The sequence below is a fragment of the Geotrypetes seraphini genome, chromosome 9 (genome assembly GCF_902459505.1).
Source record: "Geotrypetes seraphini chromosome 9, aGeoSer1.1, whole genome shotgun sequence".
In the NCBI taxonomy this organism is placed as follows: Eukaryota; Metazoa; Chordata; class Amphibia; order Gymnophiona; family Dermophiidae; genus Geotrypetes; species Geotrypetes seraphini.
Window position 1 is genome coordinate 175,540,619 of NC_047092.1, and position 21,416 is coordinate 175,562,034.

A 21,416-nucleotide genomic window follows, 5' to 3' on the forward strand; every position below is an offset into this window, starting at 1 on the left:
CCCCCACGGTATGGTATCTCTCTCCCTCTCTCATCACTAGCTAAGAATTTCTTCCTCCACTCCTACCCACTTTCTTGTCTGGGTCACACTCTTCTTCTCCCTATCATCTCCCCTTGTTTCCCTCTCTCCACAGTCAAGGATCTCTTCCTCCCTTCCCACCACCCCTTTCTGGTCGGGTCACTTTCTCCCTCCCCTCCCCCACACTTTTATAGGTCCAGAATCTGTCTCCCCTCCACCCTGTGGGTCCAGCATCCATGTCCCTTCTTCCCCCTCCACCCTGCGGGTCCAGCATCCATGTCCCATCTCCCTACTCTTAGTTGTGGTCCACCATCCATTTCCCCTCTCCCTTTTGCGGGTCTGCTCTCTCACTCCCTGACTGCCCCCCAGCACCTCCCTGCCATCCTGTTCTGAGTCAACAATAACCCTCCCTCCTCCACACGGATCTGGCCTCTGATCACCCCCATCTCTCACTGTGTACAGCAGGTATCTCTTACCCATTGGCCCTCCCAATGCAGCATCAGTTGGCCAGTAGAGGCAGTGCAGCCAGCCCTACCAGGACCTTTTTTTCTGCCATGTCACTCCTAACAGGAGTAAAATGTTACTGAATGTATTTATTCAGAAATCACATTTATTATTTTCACAGTATTTGTAAAATTCTTGAGACAGGGAAGCCTATTGGCATTGTTGTAGAGGGATAACAAAAAGAGAATTTCCTCCAAATGAAAAATCAATCAAGAGAGAGAACCAGGTGTTTCACAAAGTTGTGGTGTGAGAGAATCCTCAAGAAAATAGACATGAGAGAGGAGGCTGTATCCCAGAGTTGATTGCAAACTGGCTAGAAGAGAAGGATGAAATGGTTATCAAAATGGAAGAGTCAATTGTATAGTGTGCCAAGTTCTGTTCTAGAACCTGTGCTGTTCAATATAGCCAAAAATAATCTGGAGAAAGGAACAAGGTGATCAGATTTGCAGATAACACAAAATTACTCATTAAAAGACAGAATTTCCATAAGGACCTTAAGAAACTAGACCTGGTATCCAAATGGCACTTGCCACCTTAGAGTTACTCTTCTGTAGCAAAACCACTGCATGATAGTTTCTACCTTCTCATGCTGCCCAGGCTCACGAAGAGTTGAATCTAAACATTTGTAGTGGGATATTTACCTTGGAAAGTCACATACTGGGAATGGCATTCTAGATAGACTGTTTCATCCCATTGTGGTGATATTAAGTGGGCAGCTCCTCACTCTTATTCTTATGATTTGGCTAGCATGCTGGGTAAAAGAAAATTTCACCAGATCTAGAAGGTGATGTTGCGCAACCAGACCGACAGTGCCATGAAGCTATTAGGTGGCACAAACTTGGGAATAGGAGTGAACCTATATCCCACAGCTGCAAAGGAGCTGGTTTCTGGTAGGTGGGACACATGACACTTTCATGATTAAAGGCATGCAAGCCTATTAACACTGGAACAAAACCAGACTCTGACCAAAGCTGCCAACTATAACTGGATATCGGATAAGTACAGTGATCAATGGTGGATACATACCAGCCTCTCAATATAAGCCATGAATAGGAATAGAAACATAATAATAATTATTAGTTTTCATGATTTCTGGTGAGTGACGTTTTCCAAGGTATGATGTGCACAGTTTATATTTTCTAAAATACAGTTTTCCTAAAATACTGTATCTTTGAAGTTTGTTTGAATTTCACTATTTCCTAGTGCTATCATGTTAGTGTTAAGATTGTCACTTTTTCCATTATATACTGTTTTTATATGTGTGATTCTTTGTTCCAAAATTAATTCTAATATTGTCTCTTAAGAATCAAGAGAGGGAAATATGTAGCATGCTAGGATTGATTTTTGCTGGATCTAGCAATTATAAAAATATTGCCTGAATAAAGTGTGTTTCTTGACTGAGAGACTCTAGATAGTACTATTGAAAGCCTGAAACAAGGATGTTAAGTACCCATTCAGTGGATAACAAAGGATGGCAGGGTGTAGCAGCATCTCCTCAGACCTTTACTCTGCAAGATATGTACCATAAAAGATGATGTAGCATCTTTAAACTGAACTCTATTCTCCAAGTTATGATCCGCAAACAAAGGCTGGAGTAGAACAAAAGACACAGGGCCTAAGCCATCCAAAACTGGGTTAAGACTGAAAGGATAACCATCCACCTGGACGTTTCCAGACAACAGTATTAAAATCCAATCAAGGCTCCCCAAATAGGGAGCCAAATCAGATGACATCATCTAGCCAGAACAGAAACAAATTTGAATTGAATTCCTGAGCTGTGATTGGACACTATGCCTGACTTGGTTATTGGCCCTGACTTCAAGTCCCAATAGTCCATAAAAAGGGGAGATTCACCTAAGCTCCTCTTTAGATTGCCACTGGAAATTCTGCAACATATCTTGCTGGAATCTTTCTCTTCTACATCCAAGATGCCAGGTGCTTATAGCCCCGGACCTCAAAGGAGCTTATTTACATATTTTTATTTGACCTCCACATCAACACTTTATGTGCTTTGCTGTTCTGGGTTAGCATTTTCAGTTTTGAGCCCAGGTGTTTGGTCTTGCCATAGCTCCTCACACCTTCTCCAAGATGATTATAGTTGTAGTAGCCTATCCTGAAGCAGGAGGGCATTCAAATACACCCCTACTTTGACAATTGACTCATTCAGGCTCCGTCATTCAGGCTCCGTCATTGCAGACATGGAAAAGGTAACTTCCATCTTGCAATCCTTGGGATGGGTCATCAATTTTCACAAAAGTCACCTCCATTTTTCTCAGTCTCTGGAATACCTGGGGGTCAGATTTGACATAGTTCAGGGCAAAGTGTTTCTGCCGCAAGTGAGGAGAGATAAGATGCAGATTTGGCAGCTGTTGCGGATCCCGTGTCCAAGGGCTTGGGATTATGTTGAAGTGTTAAGAATCCATGGTGGCAACATTGGAGGTAGTTCCATGGCCAAGGTCTCGTATGATGTCCCTTCCATAGTTCCCTTTGAGACATTGGTTACCAGTGTCTCTGGAGTATGATTGGCAAGCCCGCAGGAGATAGTGGCTTTAAGACAGCAATCTCCTCCAGGGTGTGCAGCTGTCAACACCCAGTTGGCTCCAGGTGACAACCAATTTAAGTCTGACAGGTTGGGGAGCCCATTGTTTGGATCAGTACAGGGCCAGTGGACAGCAGAAGAGGCCCAGTGGTCGATACGTCATTTGGAAATGACGGCTGTCCACAGGGCTCTGGTGCCATTTCAGTCTTATTTGAAGGGCAAAGTAATTGAGTCTTGTTCGACAATGTTACAACAGTGACGTATATCAACAAGCAGGGGAGCTTGTGCGGTACACATCTAGCTATAGAAGCTCATGGGCTGTTCAGCTGGACGGAGACGTGCCTGCAGATTATCTCAGCAGTGCAAAGTGTGGAAAAGATAAATGTGCATACAGATTTTCTCAACTAGAATCGACCCATGATGGATCTAATGGCCACTAGCAGGTGTCACGGTTCTTCAGCAAACAGATAGTGCATCCAAAGGGATCAACACTCTTCTTCAGCTGTGGCCGCTAGTGCTGCTTCTCTGTTTTCCCACCGTGGCTGATGATTGGCAGAGTCTTGCATCGAGTGGGCTGGTGGTTCCAGATTGGCCTCATCGACCTCAGTATGTGGGCCTTACCAATCAGAAGCTGCGTGTCAAAGCAACTCTTGATTGGTAAGGCACAACTTTAGTGCAGGAAGAGGCAGTCGGAGCATACAGCGAGTGATATAGAAGTTGCTTACCTGTAACGGTAGTTCTCCTTGGACAGATGGATCTTACAGCCACACAAGAAGGTGACGTCCCTGTGACGGAGCCGACCCGGCAGTCAAAAAGCTGCAAAGCTAAAGAGCTTTGCGCATGTGCCAGCCCTCCCCCCCTAAAGTATCACACCTGGCCCCTATATAAGCATGCCCCCAACCGGCAAACCCAGTTAGGTATAAAGCTGGCGGCAACAATAGGGGAGGCTGGGCGAGATTGTGTGGCTGTAAGATCCCTGTCCAGGGAGAATTCCTTCACTCGCCAATGCTCCGGCTGCTCTCTCCAGCTGTCTTCTCCTGGTCAGCGTTTGGGGATCGTAAAATACCGCGAATGACCGGGAGAACACTGTATCTAACATCCTGATAGGAAATAAAACATTTATATGGGAATCACAACTGAAATAAAGCAAAATATTAGGTTCTTGTCTTTTTTTCTTGTATCCACACTCTATTTTAAACCTGTCTGGTGACCATGGATCCATCACTCACTTGTCCAGGAAGAGAGTGGGATTGTACAAGAACTGTTATGTCTGACATACTCTCTCCAGCAGCAATAGGGTAGAGCGTGCTTAAACATCCCAGAACTTTTGTGATTTTGGACAGCTGAAGATTGCAACTCTTCCAATTCTTGTGAAGACCTTATCCATTTCTGGTTAACTCAACACGCTCAAATGCTGCAGTGTGGTCATTCAAAGCGTGTATCTATATCATTTACATTACACACTTTAATAAATTCTAATTTGATTCAGTCTCACGCATGTACAGCATTCCTTTTTCAGGTGTTGGTCGTAACATAGACTTAATATAAGTTACGGGAATTGCCCAACACCTGCCGGCACAGCTCAGGACCAACCAGCGTCAGACGAGAGCGTGAAGCGCGTGCCGAAAGCCAAGTCACCCTGGACCCGGAAGTAACTGTTTACGGCAGCTAGTGACGTTTCCGCGCAGGCGCAGAACGAAACGCGCCGTGTTTCGCTGCGCGCCGAAGCGAGGACGGGGGCTTTCGGTTCATTTCCCCACACGAGTGAGGTGAAGAGAAATCCAGCCTCGGACTGTATTAAAAAAAAAAAAAGGCGCCTAATTTGTGGGGGCCCGCCGCCCTCAGGCTGAGCTCCCGGGCCCAGTCTCGCGAGAGCAGCGCCGACCTCCTCAGCCGGCCGGGACTCGGGTAGCTTCGCCCTTTGGCCATGTCGGACCTCTTGACGGGCGTGAAAAGCGTCACGTTTCTTAGGCATTAAAAAGTCGCCCGGGCTCGGTTTTCAGAGCCGCCATGGAGCAAGCGTCCACCTCCCCCCTGAAGCACTTTGTGCAGGCCAAGAGGACGATCACGGCCGTATTCGAACAGCTATTGAACTATGCCACCGAAGGAGCCGAGTTCGTGGCGGGTGAGAGTTGTCTCGTTCACAGCTTTTCAATGGTCTAGGACAGGGGTCTTCAAAGTCCCTCATCGAGGGCCGAATCCAGTCAGGTTTTCGGGATTTCCCCAATGAATATGCATGAGATCCATGTGCATGTACTGTTTTCAATGCATATTCATTGGGGAAATCCTGAAAACCTGACTGGATTCGGCCCTCGAGGACCGGAGTTCCCCCACCCCTGGTCTAGGACAGGGGTCTTCAAAGTTCCTCCTCGAGGGCCGAATCCAGTCAGGTTTTCGGGATTTCCCCAATGAATATGCATGAGATCCATGTGCATGTACTGTTTTCAATGCATATTCATTGGGGAAATCCTGAAAACCTGACTGGATTCGGCCCTCGAGGACTGGAGTTCCCCCACCCCTGGTCTAGGACAGGGGTCTTCAAAGTCCCTCCTCGAGGGCCGAATCCAGTCAGGTTTTCGGGATTTCCCCAATGAATATGCATGAGATCCATGTGCATGTACTGTTTTCAATGCATATTCATTGGGGAAATCCTGAAAACCTGACTGGATTCGGCCCTCGAGGACCGCAGTTCCCCACCCTTGGTCTAGGACAGGGGTCTCAAAGTCCCTCCTGAGGGCCGCAATCCAGTCGGGATTTCCCCAATGAATATGCATGAGATCAATGTGCATGTACTGTTTTCAATGCATATTCATTGGGGAAATCCCGAAAACCTGACTGGATTCGGCCCTCGAGGACCGCAGTTCCCCACCCTTGGTCTAGGACAGGGGTCTCAAAGTCCCTCCTTGATGGCTGCAATCCAGTCAGGATTTCCCCAATGAATATGCATGAGATCCATGTGCATGTACTGTTTTCAATGCATATTCATTGGGGAAATCCCAAAAACCTGACTGGATTCAGCCCTCGAGGACCGGAGTTTCCCATCCCTGGTCTAGGACAGGGGTCTCAAAGTCCCTCCTTGAGGGCCGCAATCCAGTCGGGTTTTCGGGATTTCCCCAATGAATATGCATGAGATCTATGTGCATGTACTGTTTTCAATGCATATTCATTGGGAAAATCCCGAAATCCTGACTGGATTCGGCCCTCGAGGACCAGAGTTCCCCATCCCTGGTCTAGGACAGGGGTCTCCAAAGTCTCTCCTTGAGGGCCGCAATCCAGTCGGGATTTCCCCAATGAATATGCATGAGATCCATGTGCATGTACTGTTTTCAAAGCATATTCATTGGGGAAATCCCGAAAACCTGATTGGATTCGGCCCTTGAGGAGGGACTTTGGAGACCCCTGTCCTATGATGTCCATGACCCCAGAGGCTTACAGCCTAATAAAGAGGCACCCAGGTCCGGACCCAACTAAGGAATTGCCTAGCTGCAGTCAGAGCAATATAGTTCCTGACAATTACTGTCATAGATATAACGGAGAAGGCGTTTGGAGCCCTTTGATATGTATGAGGGTCTTAGTACTATTTGTGAGGGCAGGATCTGCAGTTGAAGCAGATAGGCCAGGGGTTAGGCAGCAGTGAGTCGGGGGCATATGTGAATAACTAAATGCACTTGAATACAGTGGGATCTGACATTGCAGGCAGAGACATGTCTGGCACTAAGGAGGAGTGAAGCTAATAGGCTGGACCATGGCGGTAAGAGATAATAGTGGCACACTTCAGGCCCAAGATGAGCTTGGGAAAGTGCTAAGGGAGTTTTGGGATGGCTATATGGTGATCCAGGAGAAGGATGTAGGCAAGGCTCCTGCAGCTTTTGCAGTGATGGGAGAGTCTGAGTCGTGTGTAGAGAGATGGTAGCAGTCCCCCTTGTAATCGGACAAAAAGTGGCATGGGAGAGAATGTTGGTGGTTATAGAGAAGTAAGTTTAGAATTAAGGAACCAGAGTTCAAATCCCACATCTCCTACTTTGACTTTCCTTGTAACCTTTCTGAGAATAGGGAAATATCTGCTGGTCTAAATGCAGGGTGCCTTGAGCTTGCATTTGGAGAGAGTAATACATTTAAAATCCTAATCCACATTCATGGTAGATTATGGGGAAGATAGATCCTTGGTCCAGCACTAAAAACTTGGGTCCCTTTAATCAATATAAGCCAGGTGAAGGGATGGCTCATGCTGAAGTCAAGAGATGGTCTCACGGGCAGTCACCTGTCCTGAAGTGACACTTGGGCACTTAACCCTTTTATTGACAGATGGTGAAACGGCTGCTTTACATAACTTGATGTTAAACGAGAGCAACAGTGCCAAGTAAACAGGCATTTCAACATGCAGATCTCCCATAAGAGCCATAGAAGACACATGTTGCTTCTGAGCAACAATGCCAAATAAAGGATTAAATGCTGGGCATTATTAGGGACAGAAGCTGAAACAAAGATACTGACAGGAGTGAAATTTTTAATTCTAGTTTTGAGCAGCCATAGTTACGTTTACGTCAAGACCCAAAAGTCAGCAGGAAAGGTCATGGCCACATTGTTTTGGGATCAAGAAGGTGTTATAATGACTGACTACCTTCCAAGGGGCCAAACAGTTAATGCTGAATACTACTGTAACTTGTTCTGCCGATTAAAGGAGGCATTGAAAGAAAAAAAAAAAGGAGAGGAAAGCTGCAGATGAAGTTATGTTTTTTGCAAGACAATGCCTTACTCACCAGATCTTGCTCCATTTGATTATTTTCCGTTTCCAAACTTTAAAAAGGGTTTAAAAGGGTGAAAATTTTTAAGTGATTCGGAGGTGATTGCAGCAGTGGAGCAGTACTTCAGTGACTAGACATAAGAGTATTTTTTTGGAAGGGTTACAGAAACTTCAGACACGATGTGCCAAGTGTGTTGAACTTGGGGGTAAATATGTGAAATAACTTGTAAGTTTCATGATTCCATGTCATTCCCTTCTTGGTTAGGCTGAGAACTTTTCAGCAGATCCTCATGTACCGTAATCTATTTAGACACAGTAAATACAGTGGAAATCCAGTGAACATTTACTGCTTGTTTCATTGATCACTGGTTTTATATCTTGGGTTCTTTGCCAGTTTTCTGTGATAAAACTATTGGTTCCTTTGCTGCTGTTTTTACTTGCATCTCTTTTTATTTTGATGGCGAAAGCATTCTGTGAGAAAGTGAAATTTGAGAAATCCATTTGAAACAGTGAAGTTCTTTCATTACCATTTCATCTGTTATAATTTTTGTCTTTCTGCTTAACAGCCACATTTATGAATCCAGAATTAGAAAATATAGTGACAGAAGATAAGTTGTCTGAAATACAGGCCTATAAAACAAAGTTGGCAGTCATTGGCGAGATGCTGTCTCGAAGACACATGAAAGTAGCATTCTTTGGAAGGTAATGTAATATTCTGACAAAGTAGCTCTTAGCTAGTGCCACCTAACATTAGTGAACTCCAGCTTCATAGATAATGCCCAAACAACTAGAATCTATAGGATGCTAGATCTGTTCTTTAGAGGCCTGATCTAGAGAGATTAATGTCTAGACATTCACATTGTAATTAGTTAATTTGCTCCAATTTGAGTACTAGATTCTGAGGAGTATGATGACTTCTGGACTTTGGCAGAACATCTCATTTTTGCTTTCTGTTTCATACATATGAGCACATCCTATTTAAATAAAGAACTTTTGCCTTTAAATGAAAATTAACTTGTTCAAAGACTTTTCTACCTGTTGGACGGTAAGTATTATGTTTTTATTACTCATATTTAACTTATATACTCGAATATAAGTCGAGACCCCATTTTTCCCCTAAAAAGGAGAGAGCCATGTAGGAAGCCAAGCAGCAGCGCCAAAGTGCGCTCCAACTCTGTACCGCTCAGCATCTGAAGCCCACCTTTTTTTCCCCCTAAAATCCTGATTAATATTCAAGTACCTGGACCTTACAAAAAGGTATACGTAAAGAGAGAAAGACAGATGGACAATGAGAGATAGAGGGAGGGAGACAAGTTGCCAATGGGGGGTGGAGGAGAGAGGAAGAAAAGTTGGACTCATGGATGGACAGTGAGAGATGTTGGTTGGAGAAGAGAATGAGGTCTGGAGGAGAGGAAGTATGCAGGAGGCAGAAAGAAAGAAGTGTTAGATGCACAGTCAGAATGAAGTGCAACCAGAGACTAATAAAAACACCAGACAACAAAGGTAGGGAAAATGATTTTATTTTCAATTTTGTGATCAAATGGGGCAGTTTTGAGAACTTATATCTGCTGTCTATATTTAGCATTATATTTGACATTGCATATTTTAAAGTCATCTGCCTTGACCTCTTTGAAAACCCCCAAATATAAAGGCTAATTAACATTTTCTCTGCATACAATGTGCTTTGTGTTTTTTTTTAATTTTGTGGTTACCATTATGTATTATTAATAAGATTATATTGTGTGTATATGAAAAATGAATGGAAGAAATTGCATTACAATTAGTACTATTATTACGGGGGTGGGGTCTGGAGGCAGAGCTTGGGCGGGGTTATTCGGCTGACATTTTTTAGACTTAGAGGGTACTTGGCTTGAAGATGTTGAGAAACACTGCTGTAGATGACCAATTACTTAAGATTTAGGGTCTGATTTTATTCAGCTTTTCTCCCCTAGACAATGAATGGAAAAGAGCCTTTAAGGCTCATTTTCACAGCACTTAGGTTACTATGGAACTTTGTGTGTCTAAGTGCTTTGAAAAGGAGTCCCTTAGTAAATCAAGCCCTGGGCTTATTATATAAATTCATATAATATATGGAATAAAAAACTGATTGAGGATAGGAAGCACCTGTTTCTGCTGCAGGAGAAAAGTGAATTGAGGGAAAAGGAGAAGAGGGTTGAGGTGGGGTTGAAGGTTTTTTTTGTATGCCAAAGCTGAATTGTAACTCGCCTTGAATGCTAGCTTGATGAGGAATGTCTTCAAGTAATATCAAGCACATAACATTTTAGATGGTTCTGTCAGCTGCTACTGTGGTAGGTAGTATCTAGTTACATCTCACTTGACCACTGGAAACTTTCTGTTCAAAGGCTTTGGTAGTTGCCTATTTAAATTTCCTATAGTCTCTACCAGACCGGTCCAGATACTTAAGTTATATCAGTTGACCAGTAGACAGAGACAGAGGGCAAGTCATTGTGAATCCCACCCTATAAGGACGTGACTAATGATTTTTAGACATTAGACAGGTTATTTGTGTGGTGGTTTTGTGTGGTGTTTTTTTGTGTTTTTTTTGTGGATCTAGAAAAGGCCAGGCAGTTTCCAAAGCCACCATTGCAAGGCGTATTAAGGACATGGTCTTTTCTGCATATATTTTGGCAAGTAAGCAAGTACTTCAAGGTTTTAAGAGCACATTCCACAAGGGATATAACAACCTCTTGGGCAGAATTGTATCTAATTATGCTAGATCAGTGGTTCCCAACCCTATCCTGGAGGACCACTAGCCCTAATAAATATGAATGATACAGATTTGCATATAATGGAGGTGACAGGTGTGCAAATCTGCCCCAGGCATATTCATTAGAGCTATCCTGAAAACTGGACTGGCAGGTGGTCCTCCAGGATAGGGTTGGGAACCACTCTACTAGATGGTATTTGTTGAGTGGCTACTTCTTGGTTCTCTGCATACTTGGCTAAACACTATGGACTTGTGAACACAAAAGCAGGTTTGGCTTCTAGAACCAAAGCCCTTAGGGTAGGAATTAATTTCACACATCTTAAGAAGTGCTTTGCTACCCTCTACAAGTTCTGGCCTGGTCTGGTGGACACGATAATGCAGGTGAAATTAGATTTCCCCAAGTTCCTCCAGACCAATCTAGCTTCCCATCCTGTCTTTTTAATCCTATGTTTTTTTCATATGGTCATGTGCGTAGTTTGTTGCTAATTCTTACTGTTTCTGTTTAAAAAAAAAAAGTATTTGGTGCTATACTGAAATTGCATTATCATCAAAATACTGAAAGGGGGAGTCTGCAAGGAGCCTTTATTTGGTGAGATTCACAATAACTTATTCCCTTTCTCCTGCTGGTCTGGAGGGACTTGAGGAAAGAAGAACATTTGGGGGCCCTGCTCTCTGTATGCTCACACTTCTGTTCTCTTTCCTTTAGAACAAGCAGTGGAAAGAGCACAGTGATCAACTCAATGTTGTGGGATAAAGTGCTTCCTAGTGGCATTGGACACACCACAAATTGCTTTCTCAGTGTGGAAGGAACAGATGGTGACAAAGCGTATCTACTAACTGAAGGATCAGAAGAGGAGAAAAGTGTAAAGGTATTATTATCTGAACACTGTCTAAAGCAAGGCTTGACTGCTTGGATATACAAGAAGTCCATTTTTGTGTGTGGAACAGAACAACACTTAGGTTTGCTGTCTATAAACTGAGATGCAATCACATAGACACAACTGTGTTTTTACTGCGGTATGTGTCGAAAGCTGATAATGTAACTATAGTTTTGTTTCTGAAATATTTGCACTGTTTTTCGGTCCCTTTTTTTTTTTACACTGCAATAGAATAATAGAAGTGGTTTGATTTGGGCTGGTAGATGCTTCTTTCACTTCCCAAGGAAGATGAATTAGAGCTGCTGTATGTGATCCAACTGGCATGAAAGAGATAAAACAGAAATAAGGAGGAGGAATACAAAAACAGGGAAGTAAGAAAGCAACGATAGAGTCTGAACAATTTTCTTAGAGCAGATTTCCACAGCTTTCTCCTTCGGGTTGAGATAGATGACAGGAGCCTATGGGAGACTTTTACAGGTTGTGAGACCTATTCCTGCATTTTGTTGGAGTTGCTGAAGTCACAGGCTTGTACAAACTGGTTTCAGTTCAGATGCTAATGTGTGGCATGTGAGTGTGTAGATTTCTTGCTGTGAAGTTTCTCAAGGACACCAACCAGTGCTGTAAAGACAATGAGCTATTTGACTGTGCTGAAAGCAAATGCAAGTCAGCAGGACACTCCATTCGGGAACCTAAGAACTGATAAAGTGATGCCAGGCTAATGCACTGGTACTGATGTACCTGTGTGAAAAATGGAAACGTCAAGAAGAAAGTTCCAGAAGCTATGCCTGTCCAGGGCTCCCCAGGGAAGAATGAAGGGTTAGATAGGCAGTTGGTCTGCTCCAATAGGGTGATACATATTCACAGCCAGGGGAATGGTCTAAGACAAAGATACTTTCTGTATAAAACCCCCATGCTTTGGCAGAGTTTCTTTAGAGAAGCTGTGCAACAGAAATATGCTGGCACTGTTTGTATGAGGTTTTTTTCTCTCCATTGCATATATCCAAACTGATTTATTTCTGATTTGACAAATGCTGCTATAATACTTATTACTAGAATAAAAAGTTATTTGCTTTGGAATATACAATGTAATCTTGTGGGTTTATTTTTGTGTTTTTCATTCACGACGGATCCCCAGTGAGATAAAGTAAGCAGCCTTTTAATTCAGGGTAGACATTGTTTTACAGTAACTTTTTATTTTTATTTTTTTCAGACAGTTAATCAGCTTGCTCATGCACTACATATGGATAAAGACCTAAAAGCTGGCTGTCTTGTCCATGTTTTCTGGCCTAAGGCTAAATGTGCAATCCTCCGAGATGACTTGGTTCTAGTAGACAGGTATAACAGTAATCTTTTTTTCTGGTTTGTATTTCTTCTTGAAGAACTACTAATATTTACAGAGTCTGAAAGATCTTCCAACTTTGCATCTGCCATTGTTATGAACATAGGTACCGTATTTTAGCACCATAAGATGTACCCTAGATTTAGAGGAGGAAAACAAGAAAAAACATTCTGAACTAAATTGTTTACTAATATATATCAGGTTCTGCACCCAACTCTCCCTGCCCTGCCCTGTACTCCCTCTGGTGGTCTAGTGGTAGGCCAGGGTACAGGGCAGGTCTAAGTGGTAGGCAGTCCCAGCCCCCTCCACCCCAGTACCTTTAAATTCTGGTGGTCCAGCGGTGTATTGGCAGGAGCGAGCTTTCCACACTCCTGCCCCTCCTTTGCTGGATGGGCTGCCTCCTCATTATCTCGGGGCCAGCGGTGCAAGGGCAGGAGTGAGCTTTTTGCACTCCAGCCTGGGCCCACGCTGCTCCATGAATGGCTGCCGTCGGTTCACGTGGGACTCGTAGGAACGTAAGAAAGTATTTTTGAGTATGAGGCAAGAAGTTAAAGCACTGGGGACCACTTTTTTATTAAGTTATCCTTGTAAATGTCTTGTCAAATATTCTGGGTAAAATATGTCTTTTTTACTCCCTACCAGCTTAGAGCCTTTTTAGATACCAAGAAGCTAGTCCAGAATGTATAAAAACTAGTTTAAAAGGTTTTAATGGTGTTGTTACCCGTTAAGCATATTACCAAAGTACTTATATCTATTGAGGATCTCCTTATCTTTCTTTGCTTCCTCCTGATATAATTTAGTGGTCTGAGGAAGAGATAATTGTTCCCCCTTTTTTTAAAGGATATTATGGTTTGATATTCCTTTCTATTTTAAGTGTCAATTACCTTATTTTCTGTATTTCCTGAACAAGTGGATGCTTGTGAATTTGCTGAAAAGTAATAATTAAATAAAGAGCCTCAGATACAAGTGGTTGCTGACCTTTTTAGAGTAATGCCATCAAATCAATCATTGCTTCCTTTTGTCTAACAATCTTTCAATTTGTCTTCCCTTTTAGAATGAATATTTTCTTGTGTGTGTAAAATCAAGCTTACTTCTCAGAGAGAAGTCACATAATAACTGTGTCAGAGGTCTTGGCATGCAGCTCAATGAGGAGAGAATTACTTAAGCAATAAGTGTAGTCTGTGGTGGGGGGTAGAGGGTATAAGAGTTGGTTTTACTTTTGTACAGACTTCATAATCTAGCCCAGTGGTCCACAGCCCTGTCCTGGAGGACCACTAGCCAGTCAGGTTTTTTGGATAGCCCTAATGAATATGCAAGGGGCAGATCTGCATTCCTACCATCTTCATTACATGCAAATCTCTTTCATGTATATTCATTAGGGCTGTCCTGAAAAGCTGACTGGCTGATGGTTCTCCAGGAGAGGGTTGGAAACCACTGATCTAGCCTGACTGAAATATGGGTTGGGCTGACTATATTAGTCTTTTTCCTAGAATGTAAAGAGCAGGGTTTTTTTGGAGCGGTTCCCTGCTGCTCCTTTGGGTTTCCAGGGCAGGCTTCATTCAGAAGCACCTGGGGATATTTTCCCTTCTTTATATCCCCTTTCAAAATATTTTAGCCTGGTCATTATTGAGACAGTGCTCTCAGATGGGAGCCGTGCATCAGAGGTCCTTCTGGAAATCCAGACACTGGATGTTGCCGCTGCATGAGCACAGATTCTCTCCTCCAAAGCAGCAGAGACCTGAGCTAGGAATCAAACCTGGATTTTTCTGCATGGCAGGGCTGAGCCACTGGGTCACCCCAAAATAAAATTCTGAAAGTAGTAGAGATTTAGTCAAGAGGAATATTGTTTCAATGGGTTGATAATTGTATATTTTTTTGCTAGCCCTGGCACAGATGTCACTACAGAGTTGGACAGCTGGATCGACAAATTCTGCTTGGATGCTGATGTCTTTGTACTGGTGGCAAACTCTGAGTCTACCCTCATGAATACGGTGAGATCTGATCTTGTTTAACATTAGATCAAATCTGGCTTATTTAGCCTTCTGAAATGGTAGCCGAAATATGTTAACTGTACTGCAACATGGAAAGTGAACACCTGCAGGTGTTTAGGAGGGCTTAAAAATCACATGGGGGAGACAAGGAATTAAAACATGTAAACTGGACATCATTAATGCATGTCACTTAAGTTGTGTAGACCTTAGATGAAGCTATAAAATCTATTCCGATTATAAAGCCTGCACTGGAGAATTTTGCTGAACGCTTTGTTGATGGAAGATATATTGAGATGGGTAATCCTCTTTTAGAAAAGATGCTTCTCCCAATTTCATTGCCTCTCCTATTCTGCTCAGACATGTCTTGTTCATTATTCTTCCCATGCCATTTAATGGGTAAATAATGTCCTATTGAAAAATCTACGAACGGGAGGATAGTGGATCTGGTCATGTCCTATATATTTGACATACCACATATTTTATTGAAAATCATAGTGGGACAATAGATGCTGCTGTTCCCCTCACTCCCTGAGACTGCGTTGTCTTGGGTTCATAGACAGTAACGCAGAAGACAAAGGCGCGCGCCGACAACTGAGCGAAGATGGAGGCGCACGCCGAAGAAAAAGACTGTTTTTAGGGGCTGCGACGGGGGTTTTTGTTGAGGAGCCCCCCCACTTTACTTAATACAGATCGCAGCGGCGTTTTGGGGGGTTGTAACCCCCCACATTTTAGTGAAAACGTAACTTTTTCCCTAAAAACAGGGAAAAAGTTAAGTTTTCAGTAAAATGTGGGGGGTTACAACCCCCCAAACCCCCCACAACGCGGCGCAATCTATATAAAGTAAAGAGGGGGGTTCCCCCCACACACCCCGTCGTAGCCCCTAAAAACAGTCTTTTTCTTCGGCGCGCACCTCCGCACTGCGCTCAGTTGTCTGCTTGCGCCTTTGTCCCGGCGCGCTTTTGACCTGACACAGTTGTCTTGTCCCTATTTAGCTTCTATTTGCCAGAAATACACTACAGTACTCACCCAATATTCGCAGGGGTTCTGTTCCAGAAATCCCCATGAATGTCGAAAAACTGCAAATACGGTTTTTAGGGAGGGGAGACAGGAGAGGGCAACTGGAGAGGCAGGAGAGGACAGCCATAGCGCTGGTGAGTGAAGGAAATCACTCGCTGTATGCTCCAACCGCCTCTTCATGTACTAAAGTTGAGCCTCACCAATCAGGAGCTGCTTTGATTGTTTTGAATATTGCTAAAAACAAAATAACATTTGAAGTGCTATAAATTTTTTTTATTGTGGGTGCTTAAAAACATAGAAAATACTTTCCAATATGGCCCACTAGGTCTGTCCATTTATCAGATTTTTTTCCCTCATATCTGAACATTGATTTCTTCTCGTTATGTCATCTTTGTTTCCTGATCTTAATCTTATTTTATTTTCCTGTTTTTAGGAAAAACATTTTTTTCACAAGGTAAATGAACGCCTTTCCAAACCTAATATCTTCATCCTGAACAATCGTTGGGATGCTTCTGTAGCTGAACCAGAGTACATGGAAGATGTGAGTTAAATATCTTGGTACATGTCTTTCCTCTCCTCCTTCTCTGTTTCCCCTTTTCAATTTTTATCCTTCTTTCCAAAGGGAAAAATGCTTGTGAAATCATATCTTGTCTGTGTTTTATGGCATCCTCCCATATAACTTTTGGCAGATGCGGAGGGAGGATTGATGCAGACATTGGAGAAAGGGGGTGGTGGAGGAGATTATAACAAAAAGATGTATTTTCTGACTTGTTTCGTTGCTGTGCATGTTGATTGTAAGTTTCATGCATAAATTTATCTTATTGATTTTTCTGAAGTTTTTCTTTTTCAATAAACAAAAAAACTCTTGTGTTAAGAGTCCTAGGACAAGTTAGTAGATGGTGTTTCTTTTAGTTTCTACATATATATGCAAATGTGATTATGTATACTCTATACATACCAAAACATAAAGCACATTTGTTCTGAGTGGAACTTTTGTTATACAGTATATGAGATATAAACATAGTAACATAGTAAATGACGGCAGATAAAGACCCGAATGGTCCATCCAGTCTGCCCAACCTGATTCAATTTAAATTTTTTTTTTTTTTCTTCTTAGCTATTTCTGGGCAAGAATCCAAAGCTTTACCCGGTACTGTGCTTGGGTTCCAACTGCCGAAATCTCTGTTAAGACTTACTCCAGCCCATCTACACCCTCCCAGTCACTGAAGCCCTCACCAGCCCATCCTCTACCAAACGGCCATATACAGACACAGACCGTGCAAGTCTGCCCAGTTCTGGCCTTAGTTCAATCTTTAATATTATTTTCTGATTCTAAATCTTCTGTGTTCATCCCACGCTTCTTTGAACTCAGTCACAGTTTTACTCTCCACCACCTCTCTCAGGAGCGCATTCCAGGCATCCACTACCCTCTCCGTAAAGTAGAATTTCCTAACATTGCCCCTGAATCTACCAACCCTCAACCTCAAATTATGTCCTCTAGTTTTACCATTTTCCTTTCTCCGGAAAATATTTTGTTCTACGTTAATACCCAATACATTAATACAATTATACAGATGTGAATAGTATCCACCATATAAACATCACATTTGGAAAGTTCCTGCAATAGACTGCAGAAGAATATGGTGCGTGCAATATATTATACTAGTTAGCATAATATCCTAGATTGATTTTGATATATTCTTATTTCATAAGCATTTTCTTTACTTTGAAGATCTTTTCACACCTTTACTCTTCTAGTAATGTTTTAGATTTCTGTCTAAGGACCAGATGTACTGAGAGTTTTTCCAGTTTTGTGTACTGGAAAATTCCTTACTATATAAATCCTTAAATTTGTACTGTAGAGTAGGGTATCTAAGACGGGTTGTAAGTAATGGATCATATATACTTTTATATTGAGCTGGATAGATTTAACAAGCCTTTAGCCTTTTCTGCCCTTCTAGGTACGGAGACAACATACAGAACGGTGTCAGTCCTTCCTGGTCGATGAACTTAAAGTCGTGGATCGCTCTGAGGCACAAAACCGTATATTTTTTGTTTCAGCCAAGGAAGTTCTTAATGTCCGAATGCACAAGGCTCAAGGAATGCCAGAGGCAGGTAAATAAAGTTCTTTTAGCCAATTCCCAGATCCAGATTTGGATTACGGGAGCTTATACAATTGGATTATTTATAATTTAGTTACATCTACTCCAGATTCCATATGTGTGGTGATTTATCCATTTCTGCGAACTGGCTTGCAGAGTGAGAATACTTTGAGCACCTCCCTTATAGAAGCGGAGCCCCAGTCCACACATCCAGTTTTTTTTCTCCACAAGTGAACTGTGCAGAGGTGTTCTGATCTGCTCTGCTTAGTTTTTTTGATTTCTCTGTGTTTAAAGTTCATTTTTTTCTGAGGCTTCGGTGCCCTGAGACCCCATTTTTGGCGATTCTCTGCCTGGGAATGATCGCAGACCTGCTGTGCAGGTCTGCAGGGCAAGCCTTCAGGTAGACTTGGAGGACCAAGCTTACTGTGTTTTCTTTTGGGTTTGGGGTCTGTTCCACTGGGAAGCCGACTCGTCTTCTGAGTTTCTCAGTGGCTTGAGTGCAGGCTGTGGGTGCCCTGAGTAAGAACTCTTGGTATCAGGGCACTGGCTGCGTGTTTACCCACCCCTGTCGCCATGGTCCCTGGTGGGTGGAGGTTGATCTATCCTGCTTGCAGCCCGAAGATTCTATAGTCTGGAAGAGTCTCAGGAAGTATCTGAGGCATAAAAGTCTGTCCTTCCTTTCAGTTGCGTTGAAAAAGCTGCAGGCAGGCACCAACAGAAAACTGTGAGTAAAACCGCATTCATTCATATGGGAGAATTAGGGGTGAGTCAGAAAATCCCAATTTTGTAGGTTCCTATCTCCCCACCTCTGCGTTTTTACACTTTTTAAAAAAAGTCACCATGGGCCGTTTGGGCACAATTTTACTTGGGGTAGCCATATTGGATTTCATTGTTTTTTTTCAAAAGCTTCTATCTGCCTAAACCCCCACCTTCCCTGATTTTGCTCCCAATTAGAAAAGAGGGTGGGTGGGGAAGTCCCCTCCTCCTTATTATAGGATGCCAAGGGGACCTTGACTGAGCTAACATCTAAGAATATAAGAATTGCCATACTGGGACAGACCAAAGGTCCATCAAGCCCAGTATCCCGTTTCCAACAGTCCCAAGTCCCTAGCTAGATCCCAAGTAGTAAAACAGATTTTATGCTGCTTATCCTAGGAATAAGCAGTGGCTTTCCCCAAGCCATCTCAATAATGGCCTATGGACTTCTCTTTTAGGAAATTATCCAAACCTTTTTTATACTCTGCTAAGCTAACTGATTTCACCACATTCTCAGGCAACAAATTCCAGAGTTTAATTACCCACTGTGTGAAGAAATATTTTCTCCAGTTTGTTTTATATCTACTACTTAGTAGCTTCATCGCATTCCCCCTAGTCCTAGTATTTTTAGAAAGAGTGAACAAGCGATTCACATCCACCCTTTCCACCCCACTCAGTATTTTATAGACTTCTATCTTATCTTCCCTGAGCCGTCTTTTTACTAAGCTGAAGAGTCCTAGCCGCTTTAGCCTTTCCTCATAGGGAAAACATCCCAAACCCTTTATCATTTTTGTCACCCTTCTCTGTACCTTTTCTTACACCATGTCTGGTGATTTCATGAGTGTCTGGTTGTACTTCTTGCTCTCTTTCTCTCTTGCTCTCGCTCTCTCTCTCACGCTCTCTCTTTCTTCTTCAAAATTGACATCGGGGGGAAGGTGTGTGTGGCTTAGTGGCGTGCAGTCACTGCATGCGCCTGGCCCTTCTCGGAGTTGCGGCAACAGCGGGGGGCAGCCAGCGGTCAGCCCGCATATCCCCAACAGGCGGTTTGTGTACAAAGGGTTTACATTGTTAACTCAAACACTTTGCAGAAAAAAAGCCATCCAGCGAGTTTACTTTAAACATGAGGGTGAATAGTGATAGCTTAATACCTTTTATTCCTCGTAGAATGATTGGAGATCTTCATAGAATCATTACATGAATCTTAGCATTACTATACTTACCAAAATCAAAAATCCAAACACCATTTAGTAAGATTAATTTTTGTAGACACCCTACTCATAAAGGATCTGTGGATTAACATGAAGCGGAGCCCTACTATGCATTTCCAGAATAACATATGTTTCCATTTGTAAATTAATGCCACCTCTTTGTCCTATTTGTTGTGTAGGTGGTGCCCTCGCTGAAGGATTTAAAATAAGATTACAAGAATTTCAGAAATTTGAACAACTATTTGAGGTAGGTGTGTCTATTTGTTTATTTTTTATTCTTTTGGTAGATTAATGGATAACCTCTTTTATTGATTGTATTTCAGTATAAAGCTGCTGTGAGATTTCTCTTCAGTAAAGACATTCTGCACTAATCTGGGTATGTCCTCGGCAGTGATGCTGATCTTAGGCTCTCCAACCCCTGTTGAAAAGTACTAAGATATGAGAGAGGTTTATTTTATAAAGAAAAAATTCAGAAGTGATGGACTCTAAATAAACTGCTTGCCTGATTTGTTCTGTGAGGAATTGGATTTGTGAGTTTATGGAAGACTTGTATAGAATGTTGCTTCATATTTATTTATTTTATTTAAAATATCTATTATCTGCCTACAACCTAAGCGGCTCACAAAATGACATATATAATCGCATTAAAACAAATAACATTAAATAAAACTCTTCTAAAATTAATAATAATAACTTTATTTTTCTATACTGCCATAGTCAAAGTGACATAGAAAGAAGGCTGGACAATCAGCGAATTACAAAATGCAAGAAGAAGGATGTTACATAATAAATTGGAGAAGCATGAGGAAAGAATACATGAGAGAAGAAAGATGTTACATAATACATTGGGGTTATAAGGGGAAGAGGTCATCTGATTAGGCAAGGAATTTGTCAAATGGAGCGGTTTTAATTGATTTTCGGAATGTGTTGTAGGTCTGTCTGGCTTTATTTATGTGGTTTCCCAGCCAGGATTGCTATCTGTTTGCTTGGAACATGAAGGTTCTGTCTAGGAAGGATTTGTATTCGCAGCCTGTGATGTTTGGGTATGCATTCTCATCGCACTGTAAAGGCTTTTTTCAATACATGGTTCTTCTCTTTAGCAAAATGCCTGAACAAAAAAGTAAAGTTTTCAACAGTTTTCTAAACTGCAAAATACCATATATATCGAATATAAGTCAAGACCCCCATTCCCCCCCCAAAAAAAGAAGGTATAAGTTGAGACCCCCATTTCCCCCCCCCCCAAAAAGAAGGAAAAATGGTTGACTTGAATATACGGCAGGCAGCTTAATATTCAAGTTTCCTGCCCTGCCAGGATCTACATCCAATGTCCCCTCTGTGCCAGGCACTGCATCCAGCCCCTTTCCCTCCCAGGCTCTGCACCCTGTCCCCCCCTCCCGCCCTGTTCATGGTACCTCCTCTAAGCCAATATCCTGCATGCCGCTGCGCCTTCCATATGACCCACCTACCTGGAATCCCTGGTAGTCCAGAAATGTAGTGGCAGGAACAAGCTTTTTGTGCTCCTACCCCGCTGCTGAGCTGGTCGCTGCTGCAAGTTCTGGTGGTTCGAATGTATCGAGCAGGAATGTACTTCC

At 42.6% G+C, this 21,416-nt stretch overlaps 1 protein-coding gene across 2 annotated transcripts in view; it reads left to right on the plus strand.

Moving 5' to 3' along the window:
- Positions 1-4,645: 4,645 nt before the first annotated feature.
- MFN1 (mitofusin 1) overlaps positions 4,646-21,416 on the plus strand; it is a 47,284-nt gene continuing 30,513 nt past the window's right edge. For both annotated transcript variants that reach the window (XM_033958006.1, XM_033958008.1), the window contains exons 1-8: positions 4,646-5,186; positions 8,372-8,507; positions 11,240-11,402; positions 12,622-12,746; positions 14,633-14,741; positions 16,192-16,299; positions 17,720-17,873; positions 20,004-20,071. In XM_033958006.1, coding sequence (XP_033813897.1) covers positions 5,072-5,186; positions 8,372-8,507; positions 11,240-11,402; positions 12,622-12,746; positions 14,633-14,741; positions 16,192-16,299; positions 17,720-17,873; positions 20,004-20,071 — 978 coding nt within the window. In that variant the 5' untranslated portion in view covers positions 4,646-5,071. The remainder of the gene's footprint in view (positions 5,187-8,371; positions 8,508-11,239; positions 11,403-12,621; positions 12,747-14,632; positions 14,742-16,191; positions 16,300-17,719; positions 17,874-20,003; positions 20,072-21,416) is intronic.